The sequence below is a fragment of the Chlamydotis macqueenii genome, chromosome 1 (genome assembly GCF_036417535.1).
Source record: "Chlamydotis macqueenii isolate bChlMac1 chromosome 1, bChlMac1.mat, whole genome shotgun sequence".
Taxonomy (NCBI): Eukaryota; Metazoa; Chordata; class Aves; order Otidiformes; family Otididae; genus Chlamydotis; species Chlamydotis macqueenii.
This window is the reverse complement of record NC_141556.1, coordinates 77,947,820-77,965,923: the sequence shown is the minus strand read 5'-3', so window position 1 is coordinate 77,965,923 and position 18,104 is coordinate 77,947,820. Positions and strand designations below refer to the sequence as shown.

The 18,104-nt window shown below is 42.0% G+C and overlaps 1 protein-coding gene across 2 annotated transcripts in view; it reads left to right on the top strand.

Annotated features, from left to right (window-relative positions):
• Window positions 1-18,104, top strand: part of PHF21B (PHD finger protein 21B) — a 169,390-nt gene that overhangs the window by 110,084 nt on the left and 41,202 nt on the right. For both annotated transcript variants that reach the window (XM_086743676.1, XM_086743583.1), the window contains one exon: window positions 13,394-13,486. In XM_086743676.1, the coding sequence (XP_086599802.1) occupies window positions 13,394-13,486 (93 nt within the window). The remainder of the gene's footprint in view (window positions 1-13,393; window positions 13,487-18,104) is intronic.

The window sequence follows — 18,104 nt, the reverse complement described above, 5'->3', positions numbered from 1 at the left end:
TCCCCCAAGTATCTTCTAATAGTTAAATGGCTTACAGAGCCATGTGTGAGTGTAGGAATTGAAATCTTCCTTCTCTGGGATAGATGACTGAACTCCTGAGAAACTGGTTGAAGGGAAAGATGGGAAGGAGGAAGAAAAGAAAGCACAGCTTTCTTGGAGTGTGTTTTGAAGGAAAGCTGTTGAACATAGATTAGTCTCCAGGAAGGGGGCCAAGGAGGTGACTCTCAGTGGGAATGAAGCAGGTCTCCTCTTTCAGAGCAAAGTACCTAAGAGCTGGACATTGTACTGCGCAATACCTTCATGTGCTTGTGGATTCGCTTCTAGGTACTGAGTTGTTGACACCTCAAAGATGATGTTTCCAGGCTTGCCAAGAAGCAAACCTTCAGGTGTCCAGAGAATATTAATGATTAAATCTGAAGGACATGGTGGACGAGAAGCTCAGCATGAGCTGGCAATGCACCCTTGTGGCCCAGAAGGCCAACCGCATCCTGGGCTGCATCAAGAGAAGCATGGCCAGCAGGTCGAAGGAGGTGATTCTCCCCCTCTACTCTGCCCTGGTGAGACCCCACCTGGAGTACTGTGTCCAGTTCTGGAGCCCCGACATAAGAAGGACATGGACCAGTTGGAGAAGGTCCAGAGGAGGGCCACCAAGATGATAAGAGGGCTGGAGCACCTTTCCTATGAGGACAGGCTGAGAGAGTTGGGGCTGTTCAGCCTGGAGAAGAGAAGGCTCTGGGGAAACCTTATAGCGGTCTTCCAGTACCTGAAGGGGGCCTACAAGAAAGATGGGGAGAGGCTGCTCAGTAGGGCCTGTTGCAATAGGACGAGGGGTAATGGTTTTAAAATAGAGGGAGGTAGATTTAGATTGGATATTAGGAAAACATGTTTTACGATGCTAGTTGTAGAACATTGGAACAGGTTGCCCAGAGAGGTGGTGGAAGCCCCATCCCTCAAAATGTTCAAGGCCAGGTTGGATGAGGCTCTGATCAACCTGATCTAGTTGGGGATGTCCCTGCTCCTTGCAGGGGGGTTGGACTAGATGACCTTTGAAGGTCCCTTCCAACTCTAACCATTCTATGATTTTACTGTCTTTAAGGCCTGACAGCAGCTAAGTGGAGGGGGCTGAGAAGGTGATTTTGAACTCTAGCTGGAGGTGGGTTGGACACAGGAACATTTGGGGCTTTTTCTGAAACTTAGCCTATGAGGACCTTGGAAGATGTCCCAATATCCAGGTTTATCTGGGACTACAAGGATGAAACATCCTAAGTAGGAGCCAGAAAAAGTCACACAGGCTAGATAGTATGCCAGAGTTGTGGTTTGATTTTTTTTTCTGGTTTTGTTCTTATGATTTCTGCACTCTAGAACAGATACATTTTCTAAATTCAGAAACAAAGGAACCTTTGCTGACTCGAGTGTTTATAAGGCTAGTTCTACTAGCACTAATATTAATGCAGCATCTCAGGAAGAAGAGATTTTCTGCGTACTAACTCTAAAATTTCCTGGCTCTGTTGTTGTAGGGAACCACTGGTGCTCACTTTGGTGTATTTACAACTCTGGAAAAATATTATGTGTAATATATTATTATGTTTTCTGAAGTCTGTCTTTGTGTATTCACATACGTATAGTGTGTGTATATATATATATGTATCTTGTGTGTATATTTATGATTTTGTTTATATAAGCATACATCTGCCAAATCCTGTGACTGTCTGAACAGATCAACATAAAAGATCAGCCTTTTTATTTGGATCCTCAAAGAATCAGTTACATTTGTAAGTGAATACTGTAGAGTTTTCCACCCTCCAAAACTAAATAAGGTGCTGCTGTATTTCAGTATTTTCTTTTAATTAGAAGAAGGCACCTACATAGCAATATCTGCAATGATTTTTCACAGCTACAGTCCTAGAAACTGTGCAATATCAAAGTTAAGAATTCAATAGCAATGGTAATTCAGACATGCTGTACTAAAGCAGTATTTTCTGCTGGGTTTTGTTGATGGGCAAGTGGTAGTCTGTGTAAAAAAAAATAAAGCAAGCTTATGAGATGTTCTGTACATTCAAATTAACATTTCTTGGGAAAGTTATTGCTTTCTTTTCTCTAGCTAATTATATCAACAGTAGAATTTAAAGATAAGTCATATTTATAGGTACTTTATATGGCATTTAGGCAAAGTCTTTATGTTCTTTCCCCAAGTCCTATGCTCAAGGAAGTTACTTTTGGTAACAACATCCAGTTGTTATGGCTGAACTAATCTAATGGCTTCCTTTCTCCAAAAAAAGTTGGAGCCATCATTCCATTTTTCTATTCTCCTACCTTTGTGGTTTTTGTCTTCCCCTCTCTCGCCCCACCAGCTAAGAAACGTTGCTTTTTTTCCTTGCTTTTATTCTGGTGCTTGTTGGATACTTTCCTAAGCTAATTCAGCTAGCAGAAAACTTTCTTTATCCTGTGTAGCAAGGATCAGGGCCTGACAGAAGGGACTGTGTGGCAGTGAGCAATTAGATCATCTCAGGCTGTCACTTCCCTCATGTTTTCCAGCTCTTCAGAGTGACTGAAGAGTGCATAATAAAAACTCAGAGCAAGAACTGCAAAAGCAGCTCTGAGCCCTGTGGGTGCTAAGGTGGAATCCTTTGGAAGATAATCTTAATTTTTCAGTAGCTGCTAATAGGCTGCATGGGCCCTTCTGATAGGGCGCATCACTAAGGAATGATGGTCATTTCCTCCCCCTGCCTTCTCTTTCCATACTCCAATCCTGACGTCCTGCAGCTGGGCTAGAGCAGTAGTCCATCAGCAGCTGCTGGGGCTCTCTTGGAGATTTTCACTTGCGCTTGAACTTACTTGAGGGAGAGGCTAGAAACTGCTTTGTGCGACATGCTGTATGTGCATTTTCCCTTTTCTTGGGAATATTTTCACAGACTGTGAACGGAGCATAAGTAATTTGAAGACATTAGTCATTAAAACCAGCATCAACCTGGAACAGTGCAGCAGTTAAACAGCAAATCTTTTGTGAATCAGCTGAGCGAGAGACTATAGGTGTGATCACAGCTGCTGAGTGTTCTTGTTGCAACTCAGTGAGGCTATACTCATTTGTGCAGGAGGTGGAGACTTAATTAATTGAGTATAATTTCTGAATAAAGCTTCAAATCACAGAACAGGTTTGTGCATGCTAATACAGTTCACACAGCAAAACCTTCTTTTTTTTTCTTTTCATTTTTTTTTTCCTTTTCAGAAATTTAGGGTGTGATCTAATGACTGTGGGAAAGTCCTGTTTCCTTTGATAAAAATGCTAGTGCCTTAAAAAAATACTAACCAATAAATAATGTGATGGAAGCTGTGTTTAAGAACAGATATTTGGCACAGCTCTTGTGTAAGTAGCCAGTGGGATTTCTGAACCAGGGAAACTCATGAACTTTATTCATCATATTTTCACTTTGCCAGAATGCATACAGTGTGTTCAAACAGGGTTTGTATTTTTGAGTTTACCAAGACAGGAATGTGCAAGTGGCAAGAAGTGAAGATAGTGGTCTGAAAAGTCTGAGTGCCATGGTAAAAGCAGAGATAAATTAGATGATGCTCTGAAAAGCCTAAGAGCTGTGGTAAAAGCAGAAAATTGTTTGCTTTATCTCTGCATATACTCCTCTGATACCCTCACGAGCTTTGATACCACTGTGGGTTTTCTTGCATATGAGTGGTGTTGAAAAGGATGAGTACAGTTACCTCAGCAGCAATTAAGAATTTGGTCACACCGTGGTTTTCAAAGCAGGTTTAGAATTTAAGGTGGTACCTTGCTTGTTGCTACCCCAGTACCGGGCCTTGGAAATGGGCAGTGGGAGCAGTTGTAGGCTGTTTCAGTGCAAAAGCCTCTGGTGTAGCTTGAGTTGTTGTTAATTGGCTATAATTAGGGTTGGTTAAAATGGTATTTTTTAGTGTCCAAAGGAAGGATGGTTTCAAAAATATTGATACTTAAAAAAAGCAACAGGACTTGTGTTTCTGTTTGCCTACTTCGTAACAATAATAAATGTGCATATAAGAGTATGATTAATGGATTCTGAGTAAAGAGGAGGGAAGTGGGGGAAACACACACTTTTAAAATCTGGAAGAAAAATCTTTAAATTTATATGAATTCCAATTAAATTACTCTTTACATGAAATGTGTCTGAAGTGCAGTCTCTTTGGGAGACAGTCTGTGAAACTGAAAGATGCCCTTATTCCACTAGATTATTAAAAATACCATGCACAGTGATTTCACCATATTTTGAAAATGAAGAATGATTTTCAGATTTCCCCAGATTTTTATGGAAGTTAAGTCTAGAAGGAAAGAAAAAATATGTATGCGTGCACGTCTTGCAGGAGCCTCAAAGTTATATCCAAGCACACAGTGCTTTTTACTGGTGGCCTGTGTGGAAAAATAATAGTATTCAGATGTTTAGGTTAGCTAGAGGACAGCAACTATCCTGGATTATTGAGGTAAGATGCAGCAAGTTTTAAGTCAAATGAACTTGGAAGTTGCATGTAGTGCTTGGCATTTATATAAAGCTGGCTCAAGGCTGAATGCAGCATTCAAGTTGTAAAATGGATGTAGAATGGGTGAAAAAACCCTGCAATTACTTCAGTGACGATCCATTCAGGTTAAGAATTTTCATCTTTGCTGTTGCCATAGCAATCTGTTCCCCTGTCACTACCACATTAAAAATCCATTCTGTAAAACTGTTGTTGCCAATATTGAACACATAACAGACAAAAACATTTTTTTTAATAGCTTTGGTGTCTTATTTGCAACACGAAGAAGACCTAGATCTTGGAGAGATGCATGTGTACTTTAAAAATAAAAAGATTAGTGTTTCTATAATACATTGTAGGAACATAATATTTGTGCTACAGTATTGATGTCAGTATAAAACAGTTTGCAAATAATACAGCAATGCAGTGTCAGTTGAACTCAAATAATTGAACTGTTCTGCTAAGATATAACAAACCCATATGTTCCCGAGTTAAGTATTTATTTTGGTAACATGCTGTAGTGAAAGGCTTTTGAAACTATGAGGCTTTTTAACCTTCTGTTACTCATTGAGTCTGATTCTCTTTAGTGATTGACTTATGTGATTTTATCTGTACTGCTGTAATTCTGGAATGGGAGGAGGGTTGTGTCCCGTAACAGTTTTATGCCTGTGATCTAATCCTAAACTGCTCATGTACTCAGGCTCGACAATGAGTTTGTATGGATAGTGAATTGTAGGAACAGGTCCTTAAGCGTTTGTTAGTACATCCAAATGAGAGAGGAAAGGAATTTGTAATTCAAAGCAAACATAGCAATGGTCTGACAAATAAATTTATCCAAACTGAGTAAAACAAATCTTTCAATAAAGTAGACATACATTTGTGAGGAGATATATATGTATGTATTCATTCAGAGCTGAAATACAGAAGTTTACTAAAATCACAAATGTATGTAAGTCATGGATTTAAAAACTCAGGCATTGACTAAAGAAGTGATAACATCATAGTAGGAGACTGAGCATATGGCCCTTAGGCTGATCATCAGCAATATAAATCTCCTTGTTTCTGCCTCAGCATCTTTTTATCCTCTAACCATCTCTAGCCTTCATCCTTTGAATTTTTGTTCTCTAGCTGTACCATATTTCTTTGTTTCACTTTTTATGTCTTCTACTTGCCACTGTCCCCACACTTCTATACCTCAGTTGTCTTTGAGAGCCTTGATCTAGGGATGGTGTTGATTTAATACAGGAGAAGCGTAGGAGGACAAAATACAACAAATTTTTACCATGCTATTAGATATTAATAGAAGAATTGAGGGGGATAAGTGATTTTCTTTTTTAGCTGCACTTGGCAATATCTTCTAAATTCTTTGTTTTCTTTTGTTTACATGGAGTTTTGTTTTTTAATGCAACTATGCCCTCCTGTTTTGGGGCTTTTGGGTTGGTGTTCTTCTTTATCGTTGCTATTTTCTTAGTGAGTAAACTGAAAAAGATTATTTCATTTGCATCTCTTCCCCTGTTTTTGCAATGCCAAATGTGACTCTTCGGAGCATGCTACTGGATGACATTTACCCAACAACTGAGGTTGCAGGTCACCTATACAGTGGGCCTGGTGCAGATCCTGACTGAGGGCGTCTGTGGATTGCTCAAGCAAGAAAGGTGTCTCTGACTTGCCAGAGAGCTGTCTGCTCTGTATAGGTCACTGAAGACAAGGGTTTGGAAGTGGTTTGTGTTGCAGCCATATGCGTTCATTAGTCATTAACTCTTGCAGTGGGTGATGCGGTGGCTGAGGTTCCTGTTCCAGTTTAGGGCTGGGGCTGGTGCTTGAAGCAGGAGTTAGCGAGGGGTCATGAGCTCCCAGATGCTTGCCTGGGATAATAAGTGCTGCTGTGAATGTAAAGTTTAGTGAATTAGACAGTAGGAAATACACCTGATGAATTTATTTGAAAAAAAATTCTCAGTGTAAGTATAGTAAATCTGGCTCAAATACATACAAATCAAATCAAAACAATTCTGAGGCAAACTGAAACTTGGCTCTTAACTTTCCCCGTCACTGCACATTTCAGTGCTTCCTTCACTTTGCAGGTGTTTCAGAGGGTCACCGGAAAAGCCCAAGTAGACTTAGATAGAGGAGAGATTTGGAGTTATCTTTGACTTTTATGGACCTTTTTTATGACAATGCTTACAGCTGTAAATGTAGAAATAAGAAACTCATTTATCTTGACAAAAGTGCTGCCATAAACTATTCAGCACTCATAAAATAACCTTTTAAATTATTGTTTCTGCTGGTATCGATAAATTCATACAAAGTGCTTAAAGGTCAGGCATTGCCAGAAAAATGTCTTTTCAGCTTGTTAATTAAAGGTTTATAAGAATGTGCACCAGCTTGCTCTTTGGACAAATTGGAAAAAAGGAAGGAGAAAAACAAAAGGCCCACATGGACGAAAATGATAGCGTGGAATTAGTGAGTGACGAGTCCTAGGCAAGCCTGGAAAGTTTGTGAGTGAGAATAGGTGGCACTGTTAACAGGAGGAAGAAAAGTTTATTTCCCTTTTCGGAAGGAGGGATATCTTGATTACTCACCTCTTGCAGCTCATGGGCTTGAGCTGAGGACCCAGCTAGAATGAAAGTATTAAGGTGCATGTGAGCAGTATTTGTCCTGTTATAGCTTGAGCCATGGGGAGTTTGTCCAGTTCTCATTGCCTGGCCGAAAACATCAGATAAGGACACTTATGTTTTTATTTGCTGGGCAAGTGGTTTTATCTGCTCGTTTATTTCTCACTTAAATTGGAAGTGCTCTGAAATGCACTGAAAAACGTACCCAGAACCAAACTGCCCAACCATCCATTCTAGCACCTGCAACCTCCTTCATTCCAGAGACCACAAGTGCAATTCCCTCTGTTTTATACTTCACGTATTTCGCCCATCATCGTGGAGACATCCTGTCTGATCATTAAAATCTTACCTAAAAATTCAGAGACTCAGATGTGGCTCTACTTCAACAGATGAGATGAGGTTAATCAATCACATGGATGAGACACTGGAAGTAAGAAGTCTGGCTTGCCTTTCCACCTGCACAACAATCTCGCCCTGACAACACTATTTTGCCTCTAAATCTTTATTTTTTTCATCACTAAAACGGAAACAGTAATGCTGACCTAGGTGAAGTACCCTGAGATAACAGGTGAAATGTGTTACAAGAATAGTACAGAGGTTTCTGTCACTGCATTCTGCTGATACAACAGCTTGAAGTATTTATTGCCTAGGCTGGGAAACAATAACAAAACAAGGTAAATAGTGAAAAGTAAAATAGATTCTTAGATATCTCTCTGAACACATTATAGTGCTATTATTAATGTGAGATTAAAGTTTTGAATTTTCCCTTGGCCATATGATTTTTATACTGAGATTGTTTCCTTGAATATTAAATAACATATCCTTACTATAAAACCATTTGTAAACAGGAGGCTGCATCTTTGTCACTGAAAATTTCATAACCTAAGAATGCTGTAATTTGTTTTTGTTCTCTTGAGATCACTGCAGAACTCACTAGTTCAGGAAAATAAATCTGACGAGTTTTTTGAGAGTGCAGGTGACACAACTAATTTCTGTGATTCCCACATCCTGGCTTTGTCTTCAAGTGAAGCTAAGAGAACAGTGCAGAGTAGTTTTATGACGTTTCTTGTTTCTTCTCTCATTCCCATTCCCTTTGGCTCAATCATTCAGTGTTTTGAAACATAAAACAGAGTTGGCCCAGTGATGCACCCAGAGGCTGGCATAAGCTCGTTCCTCACAGGACAGAAGCATTCTGTTCAAGACAGGGTTGGTTGTTTGTTTTTTTTCCTTGTGATTGATATTTGAAGTAGTACAAGAAAAGAGATTTGTTGCTCAGAAATGGGGTTTTTGTGCATCCTATCCACTGATAACCATATCTTATATAACTTCTGAGTAATTTGATTCTTATCTTTGTAGTCAATTCCCAGTTTCACTCCGTGTCAGGACTCTGTATTTTAAGACATGGCATTCTGTTGGTCACTTTGAAAATCCTTCCAAATCCACATATATCTGTAGGAATAGGAATATCAGAATGTGTGTGTTTTGGTTTTGTTGGGGGGGGGGAGGGGGGAAGGGAGGGGTAGGGCTAAGCTGTTGGCTTCTGTAGGAAACTGCTAGCAGTTGCTCCTCTTTGTTCAGTGCACTCAGCCAGGCCTAGGGTGGACCTGCTGGTGGGCAAGGCCGAGCCAATTGGTAGCAGAATGTCCCGTGATAATGCCTCTGCGATAACGTATTTAAGAAGGGGGAAACAGAAAAAAAAAAAAGAAGAAGATGTGAAGAAGCTGAGCAGGGGCAGAGGCGCAGAGAGGGAGGCGCGAGCCTTGTGGGCCTTGCAGGCCTCACCCTCTGGCCTCTCGCTGGGGGATGAACTGGGCCTGACTCAGCCCAGCCCGGCTGCAAGAGGTGGAGAGGAGATGAGCAGGATGATGTGAAGAGATTCTGAGAGGCGTCTGCCAGCCTGTTGTGAAGAACTTGTCTTGTGAGAGGAACGGCTGCAGACACCAAGGTCAGTGAAGAAGGAGGGGGAGGAGTAATGCAGCTCCTGGCTAAGATTCCCCTGCAGCCTGTGGTGATGACCATGGTGGAGCTGGTTGTCCCCCTGCAGCCCATGGAGGTCCACGGAGGAGTACAGATCCACCTGTATCCTGTGCAGGACCCCACACCGGGGGAGGTGGAGGCCTGAAGGTGGCTGTGGCCTGTGGAGGGCCCACTGGGACAGCCGTTCTGGAGGGACTGCGCCCCGTGGAAGAGATGACCCACGCCGGAGCAGTTTCACAAAGGACTGTGGCGTATGGGTGGGATCCCACAACGGAGCAAGGGAGAAATGTGAGGAGTTCTTCCCATGACAAAGCAGCGGCGTAAAACGTGTGATGAACTGACCGTGGCCCCCATTCCCTCTTCCCCCCTGTGCCACTTGGGGTGGGGAAGGTAGTAGAGATAATGTTAAGCTCGGGAAGAGGGAGGGGTGGGGGGAGGTTATCTCATTCTCTGTCTCATTATCCTGTTGTTTTTAGTAATAAATGAATAGTTTTCCCCAAGTCGAGTCTGTTTTGCCTGTAATGCTAACTTTAGGGATTTTCTTCCTGTCTTTATCTCAAACCTCGAGCTGTTTTTCTTATATCATCTCCCCCTATTCTCTCGGAGGGTGGGGGGAGTGAGGGAGAGACTGCGTAGTCTGGTTCTGATCGGGGCTGTTTTAACTTTTTGTAGATGGCACAAGAGCACAAGTTGTGGTGCTCCTGGTGTTCCCAGGGAAAACTCAGGCTTCACTGCATTGTGGAAGAATCTCATTCTATATATAAGCAGTGTTGGGATGGAGGGACAATGTAGTTCATATTTGTGATAAAATTTCAGTTCTTGTAGTGTGAGTTGGAGAGTTCACTTTGGTATTCACTTTAAAAAGCAAATAACTGGGCTGAATTAATTTTAGTTCATGCCAATATACAGCAGGAGGTTGTGATATGTCTAATAAGTGGCAAAAGCAGCAGGTGGCAACTCAAGTTCTCCTTCTCTCCAGACTGCAGGAGTTCATCATGTTGCCCTCCTCAATGCATGAGGCTGTGATACGGTAGACAGGGCAAAGCAGTAATTCATTCAGATACTTTAGAGTATCTTTCCCATTGTTTTTATTCCATGTGTCACCCTGTAAGGATAACTGCTGTGGAAATACCCCCTTCTGTTCCTCACTCTGCTGACAATACCTTTACTTGTGCAGGAACATATAGCTTACTTGTTCTGGCATCCAAGGGTGGAAATGCTGCTTTCTCGGCCCCTACCCTTGGCTCAAGACAGAATTTTAATGGAATATATTTTTCCATGGATAATCCAGGGTGCTGATAATCCATGAGCAGGCAGGAAAAATTGTCTTGCATGTTTATAACTCTGCAGCTGTCCTTGTTGTTTAACTCAGGCGAATCTTATGCGAATTTTAATCTTTGCTGAATGTATAACATCACACCCCCAAATGTCTCCAAGAGGAGTAGCAGAGTTAAAAATATAAACTCTGTAGGACAAGTTTATTAAAAATATTCTGCGTGAAAATGCATGGTATTCTTGTCAAACACTGTAGTTAGAATGAAATAGACTGTTTCACCGCTCTGTTGTTGAGGTCTGTGGGGAACATATTGGCATGGACCTGGCACAGTTTTGCTTTCCTTGAGTTGATTACATTATCGATTCCCTTCTATTGACAAATTTAATTACCAGATTAGGGGTAATATTAGCATACTTTATCTTACTGGCTGTGACCTGATACTTTTGTTTTGAGGGGAGTTAAATTTAGAGAAATTCAGTTGAATCTATTTTTCTTTCCTTATTAGCTATTTCTAGCAGCCTAGTAAGTTTTTGTGATCAGTGACTAAGTGTCTCTTGCTGTTGTAGTGACAGTCATCTGCTTGCTTGTATTGCCGTGTCATCCCAACAGCAATTAAGAAAAATTAGATAGAAGTTATAAAACCTTGCCCTGAGAATATTGACCAGTTAACCAAAATACGAACTGTAATCAGAAAGAATGAAAGAGATTGAAGGGGAAAAGTTAGCTGTGTTGTTTAGATCTGTGGCTCAATCTTAAATTGATCAGCTATCTGTCCTTTTTAATGGAGAAAATAAAGTACAAGTTATTTACAGCATCTCAGATCCAGTATTTTAGGTGTAGGTGAGGCTTGAAAAAGAGGTGCCATTCAGACCATCTATAGCAGAAGGCATAAATGTACATCTATAGATATCTGTATCACTACAGATAGATTAAAAGTCAGCAAAGGATTGGAGCTAAACAGACATAGAGATTCTTAGGCCGGTGGAGAAACTTGTGTGTACTTGACCCTGTATTACAGAAACATAATTAGCTGACTCTTGGTTTTCAACTGTATTCATAAAGGTTAAAGATAATACTGGGTTAACAAATATCACTCCTTCGTCTACAAAGTAAACTTTATATACAATGCAGCAATGTTTTTGCTCATAGAAGGAATACCTCAGATACTGGGTACTATGGGAAGGCATTTAAAGAATAATGCAATCATCAGGCACAGTCAACATGGATTCACAAAAGGAAGGTCCTGTTTAACTCATTTAATATCCGTGTGTGATAAGGTCACCCGGCTAGTGGATGAAGGGAAGGCGGTGGATGTAGTTTTTCTGGATTTTAGTAAGGTTTTTGATACTGTCCCTCACAGCATCCCTCTGGACAAGTTGTCCAGCTGTGGGCTGAGTGAGTTGATGGTGTGCTGGGTAAAGAACTGGCTGAACGGCAGAGCTCAAAGGGTTGTAGTGAATGGGGCTACATCTGGCTGGTGACCAGTCACCAGCGCTGCTCCTCAGGGTTCAATTCTAGGGCCAGTCCTGTTCAATACATTTATCGACAATCTGGAGCCAGGAGTTGAATGCACCGTTAGCAAGTTTGCTGGTGATACCAAACTGGGAGGTGCTGTTGACTCTCTTGAATGACGAGAGGCCTTGCAGAGGGATCTAGATAGATTGGAGCATTGGGCTTTGATTAATGGAATGAAATTTAAGAAGTCAAAATGCAGGATTCTACACCGAGGACAGAGTAACGCCAGGCATAAGTATAAACTGAGAGAGGAGTGGCCGGAGAGCAGCCCTGCAGAAAGGGACCTGGGGGTGCTGGTCAACAGCAGGCTCAATGGGAGCCCACAGCGTGCCCTGGCAGCCAAGAGGGCAAACCTCATCCTGGGGTGCATCAAACGCAGCGTACCCAGCCAGTCAAAAGGGGTGATTGTTCTGCTGCATTCAGCATCGGTGTGGCCTCACCTTGAGCGCAGTTCTGGGCCCTGCAATTTAAGAAGCATGTTAAGATCCTTGCGTGCGTCCAGAGGAGGGCAACACAGCTGGTGAAAGAGCTGAAAGGCATGGCCTATGAGGAGCAACTAAGGACTTTGGGCTCATCTAGTTTGGAGAAAAGGAGACTGAGAGGCAACCTTATTGCTCTCTACAGCTTCCTGAGGAGGGGAAGTGGAGAGGGAGGTCCTGATTTTTTCTCCCTGGGATCCAGTGTTAGGACTCGTGGGAATGGTTCAAAGCTGCGCTGGGTGAGGTTTAGACTGGACATTAGGAAACATTTATTTACCGACATTTCTTCTCATATTTCTTTCCCTTTCCCCTTCCCTTTTCCCTTCCCTTTCCCTTTCCCCTTCTCTTTCCCCTTCCTTTTCTCCTTCCTTTTAAGCTTAAATAAGCTTTGAATAAATTTGTTATACAACTAAGAGATGAGTGAGTAGCGAAAATAAACCTGGATAGTAATACCTGCTGTGTTGGCCCAGATGGATGTTGTCTTAGCTGAATGTTATGTTACAGTATGCTGTAGTAGATTTATAGGTGGCTTTCAGTTTTAATAATTCAGTATTTACTATTTACTATTTACTAAGACACAGTGAACTTCTCTTGTGACCCTGGTTACCATGAAATGCATCATCTTGCCAGTGCACATCTTGAAGTTTCACTGTGGTGCGTTTCACTTTGGATCTCTTTTCAAAACAAACTCGTGCCTAGACAGCCTTCAGCCATGGCAGCACACTTGTATTTTCTTTGGGTACCAAAAAAACTTCACAACGAGGAGGTGTATCCTTTGCACTCAGAATTACCAAGTGCTCTAGGGAGACAGTAGCCTTTAGTTAGCAGTGCTTTGTAGAGAAGGTTAAAGAGAAGGAAGAGTCTCTGCCTCTTTAGGCAGAAGAGAGCTTCAAATGGACTGATGTATTATACCCTTCTGTCATAAGTGGGGAAGAGACAAACAAGAGCTGGAAGGGGAGCCGCTGGGTCGGGCAGATTCTATCACAGGAAGCTGTGCAAGTGTTTTAAGCTGTGTTCAACTGTTTTTCTTCCAACAGACTTTGGGAACTATCACTGCAGTGCCCATTAAGGTTCCTCAGGTCAGCTCCTTGCAGAGGTTGGCAGGACAAGGACCAGCAGTGCTACCTCAGGTACAAAAAAAGTGGCGTTTGTGTCATTTAATACGTATTATACTCTGTTCCTGCCTGGTGTCCAGGCCTGGGTAGGTCAGCACACTCATTTTGCTGAATAAAGACTCACCTTCAGTGAGCTGAACAGCAGAGTTGTGATTTTCTCTGATTTGTGGGGGAAAAAAAAAAAAAATTTCTTCTAGGAGCATACTGTAGCACAATGAATAGCTATAAAAAAATCTTGTAGATGCATTGTGGAAGAACAAAGTACATATAGTGAACTGTAAATTTATGCTATAAGATGAATCACAAATCACAGAAGGGAAAAATCTGCAATTCTGTAATTAAAAAAAAAGCGGTGGAAGTATTAACCTTTTTGTTGAAGATTTAGCTTCACATGTTCTTTTACTAACTTACTTGCCCTATCCCTGTCTATCCTGGTATAAGGTTTTGGCCCAACTAACCCAGACTGAGGCAAGACTGGCTGGGTGGGAGTGAAAGAAGAGTTACACTCACAGATTTTTAAAGTCTTTTCAAATTGTATTTTCTTTTCTAAATATCCATCGCTGTTTCCCTAACCATATACTTTATTCCTTATTTCAACCCTCTTTCTCAAAATTTTTTGATGTAAGTAAGTGTTTTGCTGCAGTCCTAGGGTTTGCTTTTCGGACTCACGATTATTAAGTATAAATATATTTCTCACTGTGTGGCCCTTAGAGGTCTAATTCTCGTAAGTGAACACTTTTCTATAGTTGAAGCCAATGCTGAGTCTTCCTATTGTTCCTTTATTTTTTTCCTACTATTTTCTTAGTGGCAGAATCTAGTAGCAGATCTGTGAGCTAAATCTGCTTGGAGGAAGAAGTATTTCTAAGATAAAGTTCTTAAATTCTCTTTTTAAATTACATTTGGTGGAAGGCAAAGTTGTGAACATAAAGGAAGGTTATAGTTTTCTTATCAAGTTCAAGACTTTGCTTCTCAGTTGTTCTTGCAGCATAATAACACATTGATTTCTGCCATTTTGGGATGTCAAAGATGAGCAGATTGCTCCTGAAAATAGATGAGGTTCAAGAGCAGCTGAAGGACCTGTAACAGGGGCTTAAATTATGTGATGGCATTGCAAATGCTGCACTTAGAGAAGCATCGGTGTTCTGTACTTTTGTTAAGTGGAAAAATTTTCATTCAGTGTTAGATTCAATTTTGAAGAATTGGAAAAAGTGGAGGAAGCTGATTTCCTCAACTTTTTGTAAAGAACACATACCCTTTCTATCTGGCTGTTTAGCTCATGGCGATATTTGTGGTTGTTGTACACTTTGTTTCACTCCTTTTCTAGCACAGCTTTCAATTTCAGACCTGTTCATGTAATCATACTTAATACTAATGAAATACCAACCCTTCCTCAGCAGCCCTGAGCCATACTTCACTAAATTTTCTATTTTGTATAGATACCATTGGAAATAACCATGTAGCAATCTAATTTCTGTCAAAACTAAAAACAGAGTAGGCAGCTGTATCTAAGACCACATTATCAGAGGTACGTCTTATGTTCTAAGTTTTTTCTGACTTTTCACAGGCCAATACCTCTTTCTTCAGCAGCAGCTTGCCCCTTTTACAGGCTCTGTCCTCCTTTGCAGTTCATCGTAGTCTGTATGTTCCTCTCCCACTCAAAGCTTCCAGAGAAGTTTAAAATTTATGTATCGTTTCCTAGCGCGGAACTCCCTCAACCCATCAAAGCTTTCTGCTTGATGTCTTAAGAGAGATCAAGTTTTCATCTACAAGTTGGCTTCTAACTAAATAGTCAAATGCCTTTAAAATATATTTAATATAGCCATAAATCAGTGATGTAAAGCTGTCATTCCCCAGATACGGCTGGATACAGGTGATCTGGGAAGCCACTGTAAGGGACACTGCATGTCACTGTGAAAGCTCTCCTTTGTGATAACTGTAGGTGAGCACATAGTCATCTCTGGCAAATTCTGAGGGTCTACAGGAATCTGTGGTCCAGGAGAACTGGAAACTTCAGACGTAAATATAAAAATGCCAGGGATCAAGGCCATATAATACCAGGAAGGTATTATAATAAAGAATATCTCTTCCCTTTTCTCCCCCATAGCTCTGAGAAAACAAGCGCCAAATTAAAAATTATTTTGGAAATTAAGTGGCCTATAGTATCTTCCAGTAGGAGCTGGAGGATGTGCAGAGTTAAATCGTATCACAGTCCATGTCCTCTCAGTTGTTATGCATCGGATTTAGTTACAGAGCAGGCTGACTACTAACCTCCTTTTGTCCCCCTTGGGTGACAGGCATGGCTCCTGTACCTTGCTCTCAGTTGGTGGCACAATCCTACCATTCTAGGACTGACTTTTTGAGAGGCAGCTTTGCCACCCGCTCACAAGCAGGGTCCAGCTGAGTTTGGCCTCTGCTAAAACCTTTACCCTGGGTGCCCATGTAGCAGCAAATAAAAGGGACAGCTTTTTCAAAACCAAACAATATTCATCACTCCTCTACCAAGAAGTCCATAGTATTTTGCATGAAGAATTAAAGCAGTACAATGTCTGAACTCATGCGTGTTAGGTGTAGCTGAATTGTGTTCGGCAAGGTGTTGCACCTTTCCCGACCTCCTTCTCTGTAAAGTCTAGCTTTAAGAGTGAATTGTGCAGAGCCCTAACAGCAATGAAACCACAGCAGCAAAAGCTTCAGTATGCCCACCTGCATGCCTGCCTGCTTACTCAAGGAGCTAAGTTTCGGTGTAGTTCGTGCCAGTGCGGTGACAGGCACAGTGGCAGTCACTTGAGCTGACTTAATCTTCTCTGTACGTGGTGCTGCCTCTCTTCTTGTCTGTGGAGGGGTAGAAGGCCTGGATGGATCCCTTTTGGGATCCCTGCCACATTAGGAGCCTACTTGTCTCTGGGTCGCCCTCTGGAAGTGGCTTCACTCTTATCCAGGCGGATCACACTTCCCTTTCAGGCACATGCAGATAAGTAGGATTAATCCAGGTCAGCATCTGCATTCTTGACAGCACACTGGTTGCTACCTGACATTGCTCCTTTTGGCCAGTCTCGTCATCTCTTTGGGATTTCATACTCCCTTTAGATTTAGGTGTAGCTGTGAGAGGAATTAAACATTGCCAGGCTGGCTGGAAAGAAACAGAGGACTCCTCCATTTAAAGGTCCCTCACCACATCAGGAGGCCATTCTCCTCATCTAGACAGCCTCTTGTGATTTACCTCTCTCCAGTCAAGCAGGAAAACACCACATAAGTAAACTGAGGCAATACTTACATAAAATAATACAGCTTTCTCATTTTCCACATTTGTGCAGATACTTGTCATTTGTTTTGTTCGTTTGAATGGGTTTATGATACGACCCCCTGGGAGCTCTTCCATACGGAGAATGAAGTTTCAAAATCTGCACATTTACAAATGGCAGCAAAATCCCATCGCTTACTGCAGAACTGCTATTAAATGGTGAGCAAACAAACATTAATTACAAGTTCATTGCATAATACAAACAATATTTCTTTAGGCATTCATTATTTGCCAAAACAAGCCTCTTTGGCAGACCTGTTTTCTTTTCTTTTTAAAAATTTCTTTTGCAGAATATGAAGTTATTTTTGCTTTTGTCAAATGAATACATTTTCTGCTATGGTCTGTGATGTTCAGGGAGTTAATTCCAGAGAGTCTTTCTCTTCTTGCTTTGGCCTTCGAGATTTCCAGTTGGGTGAGATGTTTTGACACTGTGGACTCTCCACTGCACTCTGAGAAGCAAATCCTGGAGATCCTCTGCTCTAACACATCGGTGATGCGCTTTCTTACTCTTGAGCTATTCCTCTGCTTTATGGCACCCATCAGCTGTAAGGAGGGAGTGGCCTTATGTCGGACTGGGGCTCCAATTTCCAGCTGCAGTGCAGATAGTCTGTCTATTTTGAACTGGTTTACATAAAACTTTATGTTGCACAGTAGCCGCCTGAAGGCACGTGGGAAATCCTGTTTTCTGTTTGTTGTAGTTCAGCCCCGATCAGAACCAGACTACGCAGTCTCCCTCTCAGTCTGCCCACCCTCTGCGAGAATAAGGAGAGATAATATAAGGAAAAAGGCTCGAGGTTTGAGAAAAAGACAGGGAGAAATCCTTAAAGTCACCGTTATGGGCAAAACAGACTCAACTTGGGGAAAACTATTAATTTATTACTAAAAACAAAGCAGGATAATGAGACAGTGAACAAGATAACCTCCCTCCACCCCTCCCTCTTCCCGGGCTTAACATTATCTCTGCTACCTTTCTCCCCGCTGAGCGGCACGGGGGGAAGTTCTTCACGCGTTGTTTTATGTTGCTGCTTCATCATCAGGGGAAGAATTCCTCACATTCCTCCTCTGCTCCAGTGTGGGGTCCCTCCCACGGGCCACAGTCCTTTGTGAAACTGCTCCAGTGTGGGTCATCTCTTCCACGGGTGCAGTCCCTCCAGAACAGCTGTCCCAGCGGGGGCCCTCCAAGGACCACAGCCTCCTTCAGGCCTCCACCTCCCCCGGTGTGGGGTCCTCCACAGGATACAGGTGGATCTGTACTCCTCCGTGGACCTCCATGGACTGCAGGGGGACAACCTGCTCCACCATGGTCACCACCACAGGCTGCAGGGGAATCTTGGC